Raw genomic sequence first — 16,930 nt, 5'->3', positions numbered from 1 at the left:
ACTTTGTTGACATTTAGATTCATCTGGAATAATATAGATATGATTTGTTATTTAGGGAATGAACTTTATGACAAATGGTAATACATTGATGATAAAATCAGTGCTCTATTTTCCCCTTTCATTTTAAGATGTAACCTAGATCGTTGGCACCATAGAACTTCTAAGAAGTGAATTTAACCAAGAGCAGTATTATCTAGGGAGTTATGCAAAAATTACGAATGCCTGTAGCTCACCCCATTCCAATTGAATCAGAAGGAGAGGGTAGGAATAAGGCATTGGTGAGTTTTTTTAAACTCCAGGTGATTCTGATACACAACCAGGATAAGAATCGTCAACCTAGAAGGGAGAGTAAGATTGCGGTTATACAAAATATATAAAATATTTTCCTAAATGGCTAGCATATTTGTCCAAAATAAATGATCAGTAAGGAATGTGATTTTTAAAATGTGGCCTGGCATTTAATTAATATGCCATGTCAAGTTCAGTAAATAGTTGGGAAGTCTCTCAAACCAACTTTTTGTAATATGTTTAATTGAAGATTAAAGTCTTTACTTAAATGTAAGTCATTATTTTACTTGAAGGTAGTTTCTTAAAATATTAAACATGCCCTGGCCAGTGTGGCTCAATTGGTTGAGCGTCGTCTTGTGCACCAAAAGGTTGCCAGTTTAATTCCCAGTCAGGTTAGATGTCCATTTTGGGTTTGGTCCCTGGTCGAGGTGTGTACAGGAGAAAACTGATTGGTGTTTCTCTCTCTCCCTTCCCTTCCTCTCTCTCTAAAAAAATAAATAAAAATATACTTTTTTAAAGGCTAACTATTTACCTAAAGTAGCCATTTCCAAATTCTCTCTCTCTCTCTCTCTCTCTCTCTCTCTCTCTCTCTCTCTCTCTCTCACACACACACACACACACACACACACATCTTTTCTTTGCTCATATCCCATTGATAGTAAAAAAATGAAATTGGTCATTTATTAGGCCACTTGGCATCCTTGAAGTTGAAAAATCAACTTTTGGATATTTGCTACAAATAATCCAAAGAGCAATATTTATACAATAGAGGTATGTTACACTTAAACAGTCAGATATGCTTTACATTTACAGGTAGTCTTCTGTTGTGGCCATAATCTCATCTGTTTCAGTTGTGCTTTACGTGTGTTCTTATGTGTGTTCTCTCAGATAGTAAAGTGAATGCAAATATATGTAGTCAGTTTTATTCTAACAAAGTCTTAATTTATTATACAAAATTAAAAGTTTTAATTAAATATTTATAGTAGAAAAACATTTTCTTATGTTTGCATATATAAAGATGAAAACATCTAGCATAAAATTAGCTGTGTTGATTTAAGAGCTGGTATGGATTTTTGTCACATTCAGCAAAGGAAGGTACCATTAAACTATACAGTTAGAAATTTGAATTCTGTTAGATGTTGAAGCATATATTTGCCTCTAAGGACACAGTAAAACTATTCAAAAGTTTACTTATTTTCCAAGATCATCTAACTACTATTGCTGAACAAGAAAAATTTAATTGTCAATTTCTATTTCTATTAGTCAGTTTTTTCAATTTGTCTTTAAAATCTTCCTTACATTTTTGGTTGTTTTATTATTTGCTTTTTAAAATATTCAGTGTCAGGACAAAAGTACACCGTTTAAGTAATTAAGTAAGCAGGCATACGTCTCCCCTTCTCACCTGCTTAATTCTAAATTGCAAGGCCTGCCGTGTAAAATTTTAGATCATCAGACCAACATATTGACATTAAGTATCAAACTGACTTCATTTTTACTTCCTAACGTTTCCCATTGCTACTTTGCATTTTTCTTCACTAAAGCATCTGTTAGTTAGTGAGTTTTCCAGTTCCTTCTTCATCTTTTTTTTCCCTTGTAGCTGTGAGCACTCCAGCAGATTGCATCATTAGGTTGGGCCCTGTGAGCTGTTTTGCTCTGTTCCAAGTATCTGATTCAGCAGGCCATAGACCGCTGCTTGCCAGAAAATCGCCATTGCTTCGAGGCTGGCGCTTGCCTACTTGTTTTGATCGCTTGAGATATGAGAGTTTGTTTGCCAGAATCACTGTGGATAGAAATAGAAGGGTGCAGATAAGAAAAAGCACTGCAATTATAATTAAGCAAACTAGCATAGCCATTTTGTTGTTGTTTTCCTCACAGGCTTCTTTTTTGAAAATTTCACTGTGACTTTTGCTTGTGTTTTCGATGCTCTGTAATGTCGGAGCACTGTTCCTAGCAACCGAAGGTGTATAAAGCTCCAGTTCAGATTTAGGGGTGAAAGATGTGATGTGAGGCGATGCTGCTATTTCAGGCATGTTTGTAGAATTGCTCCTTTTATCTACTTGAGTTGCAGAGTTTGTGTTACTGTTTTCGTTTTGGTTTCTGCCTGTCTTATTTTGAATATCTGGATCCCAGACAGTAGTGTTGTTAGCCCCCAGATGGGTATAGTTTGTTCTTGTTCCAGAAGACAAAGAAAAAACTGTTGTCATCAGAAAGGCAAGATGCAGGTAATGACCTGTGTGTTTCATGTCCGTGATAATGCCAGTAACCTGTTGGGGATAGAAATATAATTTGAGAATTTGTAAAAGAATTAACGGTTTCTGATTTTGGTAATTGTATTAAAAGATAAGACAGCTGATATGTTACAAGTAAGCTGCAAGCTCATGCCTGACATTTGCAATTCCTTCTTAACCGGTTTTTTTTTTCTATTAGGCTATACATAAAGAAACAATTTTAATTTCTGTTATTCTTTTAAGTGAATGCCATGGTTTTATATTGTGTTCTCCCTCTTAAGCATGCTAGACTTCAGCTTTGAGTCATATACTTCTGCTTTTTTTGATTCCTCCCCCATTTAAGGATCCTTTTTTGCAGAAACTCCCCACCTTCTAACATATGTGTCATCAGTCTTTATAGTAAAGGAGAAATGTGGCTTTAGGCATTTTGCTTCATGCATGAAAGTAGCTTTTTTTTTCCTGGTCAGGAAAGGGGAAATGTGGTAGCAACCAAAAGAAAATGGACTTCAAATAGGAATTCAGGGTGGGTATTTTTTAATTTTTCCTTCTTGGGTATTTATCTTGAAGCTTAGAATAAAGCTGGTACTTAGAAATATATCCCCAGGATTTGTGAAAGCAATTTTATGGTGATGGTTCTCTCTTTTCACCTCTGTATCCCCTGACTGACGGTGGCTTTCTGAAAGCAAAGGCCAAAGGCGGCATGCCTGTTTTCTCAGCCTGAAAATCTGGCATTACAAAGAAAAAGAGGCAGAACTCTTCTGAATAATCTCAAAGGTTTAACAAAAGTTACTGACTTTTTTATATTATTTATGCCTAGCATTTTTTCCTGTGAATATTTTGACATAATTTTTGAAATAAAGTATACAGCAAAATAGAAGTAGAGCCTCAGGATCATGGGATTTTAGACTGAAGTGGGAAGTCAAGGCAGATGGTAAGCATCTCAACATATAAATAAAAAGGTTGCATTTCAGTTTTGGCTCTGAGCTCCCTGGAAGCCAGTACAAAAAGGGGATAAGACTGTTCTAATTCTCATTATCCACCATAGAATTGGTGATTTAAATAGAACTGGTATATCTGTTCAGGGACTGGTAAGCCAGAAAGACTTACCACCATTATTGAACTATCCCTTTTATAATAATATTCCAATTTGTTGGAGCTACTTTTATAAGATTTTTTTATTGTTAGTAATCATTTAAGGGAACTAGAAAAAAAAAAACCTAGATTATTCTCCTTTTTTAATGCAGCTTTGATTCCGTAAATCTAGGAGGGACCTGAAATTCTTCATTTCTGACCCAACTCCCAAGCAACATAGGTGCTACTGCTAGTCAGTTTCACAGTTTTATAAGAAATAGTGTATAAGAAGTAGCTTATAATAAATGATGCTAACTGGAAATTAACCTATGAAATAATATCACCTATTAATAGTAGGGAGAAAAAAAAACTTTTATTATGTGCTCTAGAATTAAGATTACTTTTTGGATTTTGACCTTTAATAAACAGTGAAAGATACGGTGCATTGACTTCTACATAATAGTGTTCAGCTTCCATTTTTAAGTTGAATGGCATAAATCTTTGCCTTCTTTATGATTCTTTCACAGAGGAATACTTTAAATTGGGTTAGCAAGCAATTTCCATCCTTTTATACTAGACTGGCCATCTGCATAGATGGTAAAATAATCTAAAGTGGGTTGTTATTGTCACATTAGTTTGTTAACAATGTAGTACGCACCCTAGCATTCGCACACATTTAACAATGCTTACCACGGGATGGACAATGGGCCCGCTGTTGATTGTCTTCAGCCAGATGTGCTGTCATCCCCAAATAAACAAACTGTTAACAAAATGAGACTTTCTCTTATCCTTACAAGTTTCCAAGAATAGAGGACTGTCTCTGTATCCCTAATTTAAACCAATGAGGCCAGGTTATGTTATCAAAAGTGTCTGTGTGTGTTTTTAATCTCTGGTCATTTTCAATAACATGTTTAATGCCTAAGCATTAATAATAATAAATTTATTTTTTAAACTTTTTTTCATAACCAAACTTTCTAATTGACTGTAGAATTTAAACTCAGATCCTTCCTAGTTCTAATTTAAAACTCTATACTGATAATAAATCTTTCTCATGTCTAACAAGTTTTACCTAACAGGACAGAAAAAAAGCATACATTTTCCATCACTTTTGATTCTACTTTGTTAGTAAGAGTCGTAGGTACTATTTGAAGCACTTCCTCAAACACGAATCTGTACAAAGTTATAAGTAAAAGGCATAAGAAAAGCCATATATGTTACCTACCTTGCAAAATGGTTGGTCAAAATCTGATTATAACCTTATTTTAACAAGCCACTTCTTTTCTTGTCTTTAAGCACAGCTTGCAGTAATATAAAGCAGAACGGACTTGGAGAAATAGGAATGTTCAAGTAAATCTGCAGCAAAAAAGGGCATGTACAGCTAGCTCTCCACTTTTCGAACCAAACCACAGATGATGACACATTTCCTTTTCTCCGCAACTAGAGCACATGTCACAGGGGAAAAAAACACCCGAATCTCTAACTTGTCTAGTTGGCCACTGGCATGACAGGAGGCTTTGTAGAACAAATCCCGCCTCCAGGGCAGGGAGGGTTTTTCTCTTAATGTCTTTTGACCTTATGCTCATTATATATGCCTGCTTTATATGCTTTTGGATGACATATTAGTATCATTCAAAAGAAGATGAAATGGCATTTTCCCTGCAGCATTAAAATCACCTCTAAAAATTTTATTTGTCTGCACAGATTGATTTGATAAATGAGTTTGGAGACCTGAGGTATTGGTCAAATAATAGAAACAGTGATATACATAACCCACATCTCAAATTATGGAACTGCAACGATTTGAGAAAGTACATAGTAAATTTAGATTATATAGGATAGAACATGCTTTTGTGTGGTTTAGTGTACACACACACACACACACACACACACACACACACACACAGCCTCTGTCTCTGTCTCCCTTTCTCTCTCTGCTCCCCCCTTCTCTCTCTCTCCTTCCCCCTTGAATGTCCTTTCATCACCTCATTTTTCTCCCATAAGTGGCTGCCCCTCAGGATCTCTCTGTTTTTGTTCATGATAGCAACATTCTTTGTAATCTCAGAGGCTTGTTTTATAGCAAGTCCTTTTAATTCAAGTCCTTTCTTATAGCCCTGATCTGACCTAAGACAATGTTGATTTTTCCTTTATATTCTTAGATCAGTTTCTTTTTTATGATCACCATAGTACAGTTTTGAGCCACATAATGACAGGCCACATGTACAATGGTGATCCCATAAAAATACATAATGGAGCTGATAAATTTCTATTGCCACTAGTAGCCATGGTAACATCATAGCACAACACATTGCTCACGTGTTTGTGGTGATGCTGGTGTAAACAGACCTACAGCACTGCCAGTCATATAAAAATATAGCTCATACAATTACAGTATTAGGCCATACCATCTAGGTTTGTGTAAATGCACTCTGATGTTTGTACAACGATGAAATTGAACGTTTCCCTATATTGTTAAGTGGTGCATGACTGTATTTTAAATCCTTATTAGGCCATGTCTAGAGTACTATATCTTTTTTACTAGCCCTGACGCCTTTATATGTATATTACTTCCTTTGATCATATCACCCCTTTCTTTAAAAATTAGAGTTGAATAACTCCTTAACACCTATAGCAATGTTTCAGAAATGTTCATGCAAATAACCATTAGATGAGAGGGTTTTTTAAAAAACAATGAAAACTGCCAGGCCCCATGTCATAGATTTATATGTACTAGTAGGTCTGGGCTTGGACCAGGAACCTGCGTTTTTATCAGGCACCACAGCTGATTCTCATGCTGGTGTGACACTCTGAGGAATACTGAGCTCTTAGGAGAAAACCTAAGCCCCTTAGGTGAACAGTTTTGGTCCCTTCACAATTTAGCTATTATGTATTTTTCCAGCTTTATCTCTTAGAACTTCTCTGTGTGAATCCTCCATTCTAGCTAAACTAGCTGACTGTTGACCTCAACACTCCTAGTTACCTATCTCTTTTCCTCTTTACCTCTCTCCATGAGGTCTGCTAGTCCCTCCTCTCGTTGAGTTTGAAGTTCCTCCTATCCACGTCAGCTGGTGTGTCTTCTAAGTAGCTTTCACTGACTACCCCAGTTTGTATTGATCCCTCCCTCTTCTGAACTTAATAGCACTATTTTTCTCTGTAGTTCCTTTGATGTGATTATATACTACCTCATACTTTTTCTTTGATCTTGAAATGTTTTTTTATTTTTGAAATATATTTTTATTGATTTCAGAGAGGAAGGGAGAGGGAGAGAGTTGGAAACATCATTGATGAGAGAGAATTATATTGATCAGCTGCCTCCTGCACGGCCCGAAACCCTGGCATGTGCCCTGACCAGGAATCGAACTGTGACCTCCTGGTTCATAGATTGATGCTCAACCACTGAGAGACAACAGCTGGCCTCTTTTATTTCAAAATCATATAACTTGTCCCATTTTTATCTTACTTCCAACAAGATTAAAAGCTTCTGAGGTGAGGATACTCATCTTAGCCTAGGTCAGCCGTGGGCAAACTACGGCCCACGGGCCGGATCCGGCCCGTTTGAAATGAATAAAACTAAAAAAAAAAAAGACCGTACCCTTTTATGTAATGATGTTTACTTTGAATTTATATTAGTTCACACAAACACTCCATCCATGCTTTTGTTCCAGCCCTCCGGTCCAGTTTAAGAACCCATTGTGGCCCTCGAGTCAAAAAGTTTGCCCACCCCTGGCCTAGGTTGTAGTAGTACTGCCAGAGTCATCAAGTATGGAACATTGGGCCAAAGTTCATATAGGTTATTTTGATTGAAATTCTAGTACTGTGTTCTTCAGGGCTTTCTGTTGGTCCTGACCTTGGCTACACACATTGTTTAGCATTATTTTTAGTATAAGCAACATATGACTAATATGGCTGGCTTAATATAAAAAAAAAAATGGAACTTATTGTTTCATACAACTGAATAGTCCAGGGATAAATTTGATCCCAGGAGAGGCTTTATCTAGGACTCAAATGAAATGCTGGGGCCCCAGTTTCTTTATTTCTCTGCTCCGTATCTTCAGTTTTTAGTCATGCTTTTCTTCAGATCTCAAGATATGAGCTAACAACTCCCAGGGTTCTATGTCCCCTTGTTTATAAGTCTAAATTTCCAAGAGTTTAAACTGCAGTGTCTTAATTGGGCCTCTTTGGCTCTGGTTGTCCTAATTTGAGTCATTTGATCACTACTGAAACATTCTCTCTGGTCAAGATAGGATAAATGAATTCACAAAGCTATTCAGTTCTCTCTAGGGCTCCAAGTGGGTCATTCCCACCCAGACTGTTCACCTGGGAAGTTTGGTGGGCCTGGAGGCAACTTACCAGTGTCCACTGCCTTCTTCCTTGATTGACTGTGATGGACAAGTTTGTTGTTACTGTCATAGCTCAAAGTTTTCAAATTGGAGATTTGTCCCTTCTGTTTTACTTCAGCATTACTTCTCAATGTCTAAAGAACAACTGATTTAGAAAAAGGATCCAGCCCTGGCCAGGTGGCTCAGATGGTTGCATCATCCCATGCATCTAGGTTGTGGCTTTGATCCCTGGTTGGGGCATATACAGGAGGCAACCAGTCGATGTTTCTCTCTCACATTAATATTCTCTCTCTCCCTCTCACCCTTTATCCCTCCCTCCCATTCCCTCCCTTTCACCCTCTCTCTTGATAATCAATAAAAACATATCCAAACATATCCTTGGGTTAGGATTAATAAAAGGATCCAGACTTTGTATAATTTTTGTATTATTGTTAGTTTTCTCTACAAAGCTAATCAGAAAATAAAGTAATAAAATAGATTAGTAGCATCTATGTATCTATTCAGAACTCTGTTAACAATCTGTGTCCTTTTTTTTTTGTCATCTTTTTTAGGTTCAAAACTGGTCAAATCAACGGTGATTTGCTAATATACCATGTCTTGCTGACTTTAAAGCCATATTATGCCAAGCCATATGAAATTGTAGTGGACCTCACCCATACTGGGCCTAGCAATCGCTTTAAAACGGACTTCCTCTCCAAGTGGTTTGTTGTTTTTCCTGGCTTTGCTTATGACAATGTCTCTGCAGTTTATATCTATAACTGTAACTCCTGGGTCAGGGAGTACACCAAGTATCACGAGCGGCTGCTGACTGGCCTCAAAGGCAGCAAAAGGCTCATTTTCATAGACTGTCCCGGGAAACTGGCTGAGCACATAGAGCACGAACAGCAGAAGCTACCCGCTGCCACCTTGGCATTGGAAGAGGACCTGAAGGTGTTCCACAACGCGCTCAGGCTGGCTCACAAAGACACCAAGGTTTCTATCAAAGTAAGTGCCACTCTGTTAGCTTCGCTGCCTTTCTTGACTAACCAGACTGTACGCTGGCCTTCCTAAGTGCCCCTGTGGTACTGTAACAAATGTAAAGTAAGTCCAGAGAGAGAACTAAGCTTTCTATCTTCATGGAGTCCTGTGGATGGTACAAGAGGTGTACACTTAGTTCTAGGTTGGGTTGGAGATAGTAGAGTACTGTAGAGAAGGCAATTTGCTCTATATCAGTCAGATGGCACAAATGCGTGGAAATTATCTAGTGAGAATTCTGATTATGGCATGCTTTTTGCAGAATGAGAAACAAGAACTTTCAGGATAAAATCAATAGTTGTCCATAGAATTCTTGACCTCTTTTTAAAAACAAATTAATTTTTTCTGATGTTTTTAGTCTCTTTGAGAGCATTTATTACAATAATTGTTTGCATATGTAATGGTGGTAACTCTTTCTTATATGGCAAACATAATATTTTGGTTGGTTGGTTGGTTTGGGGCCTCTTACAATTCAACATAATGGAATTTAATTCTTCTTCACTCCACCCTCTCACCACCACTTTCCAGGTTGGTTCTACTGCTGTTCAGGTAACCTCAGCAGAGCGAACAAAAGTCCTGGGGCAGTCAGTCTTTCTCAATGATATCTATTATGCTTCGGAAATTGAAGAAATCTGCCTAGTGGATGAGAACCAGTTCACCTTAACCATTGCAAACCAGGGCACACCACTCACCTTCATGCACCAGGAGTGTGATGCCATTGTCCAGTCTATCATTCACATCCGGACACGCTGGGAGCTGTCGCAGCCAGATTCTATCCCCCAGCACACCAAGATTCGGCCAAAAGATGTCCCTGGGACGCTGCTCAATATCGCATTACTTAATTTAGGCAGTTCAGATCCTAGTTTACGGTAAGTTATTTAAAAAATGCACTTCAACTTTATTTAAGGTTTATTGCTTTTAAAGTGAACCACTTAGTAAGCTGTGAAAGCAGCCTCTTCCCTAATACTGTAAATTGGGAGGTATGCTATGTTGGTTAACCAGCATGACCTCATCAAGCTGTGGCATATTCACATGAACTGTGGAATTTCAAATAGGGTGATTCACACTAAACCAATATATGTTCTTTGTCCAGGAAACTTTCATCTGAAACAGACAACGTAGCAGTTTTGGGGGGTTTTCCCCGAAATTTGTATTTTATTAAGTCTACTCCCAAATTAAGTTTCCCTCCTCTGAGTCTTCTAATTAAGTTTTCCTGTGTTCAATGTATATCACTATTAAGGTCCCTCGCAGTTAAATTTGATTATCATTGTTTGCTAAGGAAGGTTTAATGTTCCATAACTCAAACAATAACATTGTTGCATATTTTCCATCTATGTGACTTTAACAAAATTCTTGAAAGAAATCTTGAGATAAATATAGATGTCATCTGAGCAGAGATAATTGGTTCTGTTTAGGCTTAATAATCTGGACACAAATCAGGAAAGAGCATGGTCTATGTAGTCAGTAGATTTGGTTTATTTATTTTTGTAATATATTTTTATTGATTTCAGAAAGGAAGGGAGAGAGAGAGAGAGAGAGAGAGAGAGAGAGAGAGAGAGAGAGAAAAATCAGTGATGAGAGAGAATCTGCTGCCTTCTGCACGGTCCACACTGGGGATCGAACCCACAACGTGGGCATGTACCCTTGACCAGAATCGAACTCAGGACTCTTCAGTCCATAGGCTCTATCCATTGAGCCAAATCAGCTAGGGCTCAGTAGATTTGGTTTAAATATAGATCAGTTATGTATGCCTTTAGGCAAAGTACTGAACCTGAGCTTGTTTCCTCATTTTTTTTTAAATGCTGGTTCTTTATTATTATTTTTTTAAATATATTTTTATTGATTTTAGAGAGGAAGGAAGAAGGAGAGGGAGAGAGAGAGAGAAACATCCATGATGAGAGAGAATCATGGATTGGCTGCCTCCTGTAAGTCCCCCACAGGGGATCGAGCCCACAACCCGGGCATATGCCCTTGACCAGAATCAAACCAGGAACCTTTCAGTTCGCAGGCCGAAGCTTTATCCACTGAGCCAAACCAGCCAGGGCTCGTTTCCTCATTTTTAAAATAACAATGTCATCCTTATATACTTACAAATATTTAATAGTATGTCACATAGTATAGTATAGCCCCTAGCAAATACTTTGTGCTTAGTATATATTATTTCCTCCCAACTTCCCCACCCTCCTATCCCTCCACCCCTGTGTGTCTCTTTGTACTTCTTCCTCTTTTCCGGTCTCTATTTCATGTTAGGATAATTTTTTCTCCGAAGTACCTTGAGACTGTCAAGGTTTTTACATATATAAATTCTTAGCTTCAGGAAATCTTCACTAGGATATAACATAGCCCAGGTTTAATAAATGGACCTTTTAGGATTCCAGATCTCTCTATTTAAAAGGGGAAAAATATCAAGATTTTTTTACATGGGTGGGTCTCATGGGGTTCGTGAACTCTCAGAAATTATACACAAGATTTTGTGTATTCTTTGCTCTTATTCTCTCAGAGAAGTCTGACACCTACCCCCACATTGAGGGACCCCAGTTTCTTTTCTTTTACTTTAGAAAGAGAGAGGAAGGGAGAGAGAGAGAAACATCACTTTTTTGTTCCACTTATTTATGCATTCATTGGTTGTTTCTTGTATGTGCCCTGACCAGGGATCAAACTGGCAACCTTGGCGTATCCAGATGACTCTGTAATCAGCTGAGCTACCTGGCCAGGGCCAGGACCTCAGTTCTTTATAGTTGTTGAAATATGCAGAGAGTAGCCCTAGCCGGTTTGGCTCAGTGGAGAGTGTCGGCCTGTGGATTGAAGGGCCCTGGGTTCGATTCTGGTCAGGGGCACATGCCCAGGTTGCGGGCTTGACCCCAGTAGGGGGCGTGCAGGAGGCAGCCAATCAATGATTCTCTCTCATCATTGATTTTTCTATCTCTTTCTCCCTCTCCCTTCCTCTCTGAAATCAATAAAAATATGCTAAAAAAAGAAAAAGAAATATGCAGAGTAGTCAATGTCAAAATGGTATAACTCAGAATTCCTAGGAGTTAGTAAGAGATACATAAACTTAGAAACAGTAATCTTAATATTCTCATTTGGGGAAAATGGAGCCTTTAATATCTAATTTAAAGTTCCTCATCCAAGAATGCTAACAATCTTCTAAAAATCATTTGCTTGGTAAAACTGTATTCTTCTGTGAAATAAAGCACGATGACAGCTTCTGCTTTTTGCTGGAGCATGTCATGCCAGAGAAAATTCCTTCTGGCAGACTTAAACTTCAGCGGCATTTCCTCCCTCTGTGTCTATTGCATAAATATATTAGTATGATGGAAGTTCAGAGGCAAGGAAAACCTGAAAATTACTGAGCAATCAAACCATTTCTTTTGCTCTATAGGAGAGAAAAATTAAAATTTAAAAATGAATCTGAGTTTTTTGAGCTGTCTCCTAAATTGTTTAAATCTATTTTCAGACATTTATAAAGGAATTTTTTGTTCTAATGAAATCTGGATATATATATATATATATATATATTAAGCTTTTTGTTTGTTTTTTATTTTTAATAGTTATGTGGAAGGGGTTCATGGAAGAATAGAGGGGGACTTGATTATGTTAAAAAAAAAATTGTAGTATAACTTGTAGGACACCCAGGAAGAGATTCAGTAGATGCCAATTAAAGATTTTAACATTTTAATATAATGAGGGGCCATTTCATTTGCCTTCTTATGATCTGCATTATAATTGGATCTAGCAGGAGGAGGAACCATAATTTGAGTTTCAGCTTCACTGAATATGCAGTATGCCTTACTCTTTATTTCTGTTAATCATAAACCACTCATCTTTTACGTCTCAGTGAGATGTCTTTTAGGAAGGCCTTATCCTCACTTGTCTTAGGAGCCTCAGAGTGCTCTTCTGGTTATGTCAAGAATTTCCCTTTGGGAAGGCAGGGGAAGGGGCGGGTGGGAAGAGATCAACCAGTGAATTTGTATGCATATGTGCATAACCCATGGACACAGACAGTGGGATGGTGAGGGCCTTAGGGTGGAGGGTATGGGAACAGGCTGGAAGAGGTTAATGGGGAAAAAGGAGGACCTATGTAATACTTTAAACAATAAAGATTTAAAATTTAAAAAATAAAAATAAATTTAAAAAAACTATTCCTTTAAAAAGAAAATCCCTGAGTGATCAAGGGGTATTTTACTCTAGAATCATAACAACTCTAATTGATCATAAATTTAAAAAATAGTTGATTATGCTTTGTAATAAAATCACAAGTTGTATGTTATGAAAAAATTTTGGAATTATAAAAAAAAATAATTTTTAAAACAAATTCATCTGTGTTTTCTCCTAGGTCAGCTGCCTATAATCTTCTGTGTGCCTTAACCTGTACCTTTAATTTAAAAATCGAGGGCCAGTTACTAGAGACATCAGGTTTATGTATCCCTGCCAACAACACCCTCTTTATTGTCTCCATTAGTAAGACGCTAGCAGCCAATGAGCCACACCTCACCTTAGAATTTTTGGAAGAGTGTATTTCTGGATTTAGCAAATCTAGTAAGTAATGATCATTTCCTTTAATGTGTTAACAATAATTCTAAGAAAATTCAAAGAAAACGCTTTCATTTCAGGAGTTACCAGTGAAATCTCTAATTGATTTTGTTTTTACCTCTTTACCTCTTTTAATTTTTCACTTGTGGTACTCTGTAACTGAAGGCACTCTGAAAGGACTTTGTGGCATACCACACTGACAGATCCACTAAAATCTTGGCAGTAAATCAAGGTGGCAAAGTTTTGATACCTTACATGCCTCTGAACCCACTCACAAAGTATTTTTCTCAACATGCTTCAGTTTAATTAGCTTCAGCATTTCTCTACTTAGATTATTCCAAATTAGTAAAACATCTACATTGTCTCCTTGATTTAGGGAAATATTTTCTCTTTTCTTCAGCTTGACTTTGAATTATGAATTGTTGTTCATGTACAGTTCCTGGAGAGTGCAGTGCATATAATTCAGGTCCAGGGTCAACTCCTGACTTGGCTTCAATAAGTCTCATGGATTTAGCACCTACTCTTCACATCTGTCGATCTTCATATCCTGCAGTAGTATAAATGTTGCTGTTCTCACAGCTTACTTACTGACATTTTTCCCCTTTCTTTCTCCATAATACATAAGACCTGTTTTTCTGCATTTAAACACATTTCTTGATTGTTCTGCATTGGACAATTGAGAGCTTTGACAATTCATCAAAATCAGGCCACTATTTTTTTTTATAATAATGAATGTAGGAAGGTAACCCTAAAAAGAAAATGTGTAAGATAAAACAAGAAAAGTGTAAAGCTTTATTGAGAAATATTAATATATGAAGAGATTTGAGTGAACAGGCATACTGTGTTCCTGAATGAATAATTCTTCCCAGATTATTACAAATTGAGGGCAATCCAGTTAAAATTTTATGAGATTTGAGGGTTAAAAATGAGGTCAAATTTTAAATTTTTATAAATTTTACTTGAAAGTACAAACAATAAAGGACTGATTAAATTGTTGGATCTCCATGTAATGGAATAATATGAAGCCATAAAAAATGTATGAGTACAGAATTTCAGTTTGGGAAGATGAAAAAATTCTGGAGATGGATGGTGATGATGGTTGTATAACAGTGTGAATGCACTTACTGCATAAGTGTACCCTGAACTGTATACACTTAAAAATGGTAAATTTTATGTCACATATATTTACCACAATAAAAAAGTGGGGGATTTTACATGAAGTATATAAAGGAATTTTTGTACTATTTTTACATCTTTTCACAAGTTTTAAGTTTTTGTGGAGGAGTTGTACATATAAGTGTACATTATCTTTTACCTTTTACCCCTATACCCCCAAATCCTGTATTTTAAAATAATTTAAAATATTATTAATTAAAATAATTTTTTATTTACTTTTCATTGACCAACTATGCTAATAGCATATTTCTCCCCCCAGGTATTGAATTGAAACATCTTTGTTTAGAATACATGACTCCATGGCTGTCAAATCTTGTTCGATTTTGTAAGCACAATGATGATGCCAAACGACAAAGAGTCACTGCTATTCTTGATAAGCTGATAACAATGACCATAAATGAGAAACAGATGTATCCATCTATTCAAGCAAAAATATGGGGGAGCCTTGGGCAGGTATTGAGTTTGCTTAAACATTTATCTGGTACCTACCTTCTTTGTGCAAATATTTGGTACCCAATTTATGCAAAGCACTGTTCTAGGTATAGCTGTAGAAAAAACAGTCCCTTCTATCAAAAAGCATACAGACACCCACTAACTTCTTGTTCTGGTTCAAAACTATAAATGTCTAATGCATGTCTCAGAGCCAAAGAAAAACGAGTTATTTTAGCACTCTTCTCCATGGCATAATTCTATACAATTTAACTATAAAAATGTTGCTGTTAGTAAATAGAGCTTTATGATATACTCTATTAGCTTACATACCATTGGTGTCAGTGAATGTTTCTTGATGATGGGACAACTGCTTTTATTTATAGTTCTAGCATAGAGCACCAGTATTAAAATATAGAATATAATGTAACATTTTATTTCTTATCGGTCAAGAATTATGCATGTAATTTCTTCAAAGGAATCACTTAAGGAAGCTATACCCTTACTCAAACAATGCTCTGAATCCTCTGAATAATTTTAAGTGACCTTGGAACCAGTTCTATAGCCCTATAGAACATCCCTGTGCTTGATGTCACTTCCTATATTTTAAAATAATTACATTTTATATTGATCATACATTGTCTCAGAAGAGAACAGAGATGCTTTGCAAGTAATAATAATATAGAGAGATTTAAAATTTTTGAATTCTAGTTTCTTAATTTCTGAAGGAATGAAGTGAATATCTTCATCCTTTTCTGGGTATTTTATGATAAAGTACACTTACTGACAGATCTCTATATAAAACCTAATATTTTCGAGGGCTCTGATAAAAAGGGAATTTTCATGTTCAGGCTGCTCTTTGAAGTATTTTTTGAAGTATTTTTAAATTAAAAATTAAGATGGTAGCATGGCTAAAAAATTATTTTTACCCTCTTCCACTAGATCACAGATCTCCTTGATGTTGTACTGGACAGTTTCATCAAAACCAGTGCGACAGGTGGCTTGGGATCAATAAAAGCTGAGGTCATGGCAGATACTGCTGTAGCTCTGGCTTCTGGAAACGTGAAATTGGTTTCAAGCAAGGTAATCACTTTTCGTTTCCTTTGGTAATACATATGGCATAATGTATCTCTTTTTGTCATCAGAATGTTTTGTTTGTTTGTAACTAGTTAAACTGAAAGTGTTTAGTGATAAAACTTTGTTTAGCCCCTGTTTTTAAAATTCTGCTTCCTTACAGGTTATTGGAAGGATGTGCAAAATAATTGATAAGACATGCTTATCTCCAACTCCTACTTTAGAACAACATCTCATGTGGGACGATATTGCTATTCTAGCACGCTACATGCTGATGCTGTCCTTCAACAACTCCCTGGACGTAGCAGCTCATCTCCCCTACCTCTTCCACGTGGTTACTTTCCTAGTGGCCACGGGGCCACTCTCCCTTAGAGCTTCCACACATGGATTGGTCATTAATATCATTCACTCTCTATGTACCTGTACACAGCTTCATTTTAGTGGTAAGTTCCAGGATGGTAATTTGTGTTTCACCAGCTCCTGTCTCCATTTTACACCACCTGATTGACATAGATTATCTATATTATTGTTTATTATGGTGCCTTAATGCAAAACTCTTAATTTACGCTGCTCATTCAAAGATTAAATTAATTCCATGCCATATCAAGCTATAGCAAAGATTTTTCTCTGCTTATTTGCCATGTAGACTCTTGTAGCTGCCACACAAGCTAAAGACTCAGCACCAATTGACAGTGTTGCATTGCTGGCACTAAAGCCATGACAATTAAAATAATGTTTCTAGAGGGTTGGTTTAGGGAGCATGGTTATGTAATTTTGACA

The 16,930-nt window shown here is 36.7% G+C and overlaps 2 protein-coding genes across 20 annotated transcripts in view; one reads left to right on the top strand and one right to left on the bottom strand.

Moving 5' to 3' along the window:
- NF1 (neurofibromin 1) overlaps nucleotides 1–16,930 on the top strand; it is a 240,759-nt gene that overhangs the window by 190,577 nt on the left and 33,252 nt on the right. For all 17 annotated transcript variants that reach the window (XR_004972868.1, XM_036340624.1, XM_036340626.1 and 14 more), the window contains 6 exons: nucleotides 8,476–8,908; nucleotides 9,467–9,807; nucleotides 13,275–13,477; nucleotides 14,907–15,100; nucleotides 16,019–16,159; nucleotides 16,314–16,593. Coding sequence is in view for 16 of the 17 variants with exons in the window: in XM_036340624.1 (XP_036196517.1) it covers nucleotides 8,476–8,908; nucleotides 9,467–9,807; nucleotides 13,275–13,477; nucleotides 14,907–15,100; nucleotides 16,019–16,159; nucleotides 16,314–16,593 (1,592 nt within the window). In the remaining variant the exon portion in view is untranslated. The remainder of the gene's footprint in view (nucleotides 1–8,475; nucleotides 8,909–9,466; nucleotides 9,808–13,274; nucleotides 13,478–14,906; nucleotides 15,101–16,018; nucleotides 16,160–16,313; nucleotides 16,594–16,930) is intronic.
- EVI2A (ecotropic viral integration site 2A) lies at nucleotides 948–5,075 on the bottom strand. 3 transcript variants are annotated; one of them, XM_036340641.1, is made up of 3 exons: nucleotides 4,810–5,075; nucleotides 4,278–4,347; nucleotides 948–2,552 (listed from the first exon to the last, which is right to left on the bottom strand). In XM_036340641.1, the coding sequence occupies exon 3, from the start codon at nucleotides 2,529–2,531 to the stop codon at nucleotides 1,836–1,838; it is 696 nt and encodes a 231-aa protein (XP_036196534.1). In that variant the 5' UTR covers nucleotides 2,532–2,552; nucleotides 4,278–4,347; nucleotides 4,810–5,075; the 3' UTR covers nucleotides 948–1,835. The 3 variants fall into 3 exon arrangements, with proteins under 3 accessions (XP_036196534.1, XP_036196535.1, XP_036196533.1); XM_036340642.1 differs by having other exon boundaries at nucleotides 4,278–4,325; XM_036340640.1 differs by lacking the exon at nucleotides 4,278–4,347 and having other exon boundaries at nucleotides 4,810–5,073.

This window comes from Myotis myotis, unplaced genomic scaffold (genome assembly GCF_014108235.1).
Source record: "Myotis myotis isolate mMyoMyo1 unplaced genomic scaffold, mMyoMyo1.p scaffold_m19_p_17, whole genome shotgun sequence".
Classification (NCBI taxonomy): domain Eukaryota; kingdom Metazoa; phylum Chordata; class Mammalia; order Chiroptera; family Vespertilionidae; genus Myotis; species Myotis myotis.
The sequence above is the reverse complement of the archived record's forward strand: the minus strand, read 5'-3'. Positions and strand labels throughout refer to the sequence as shown.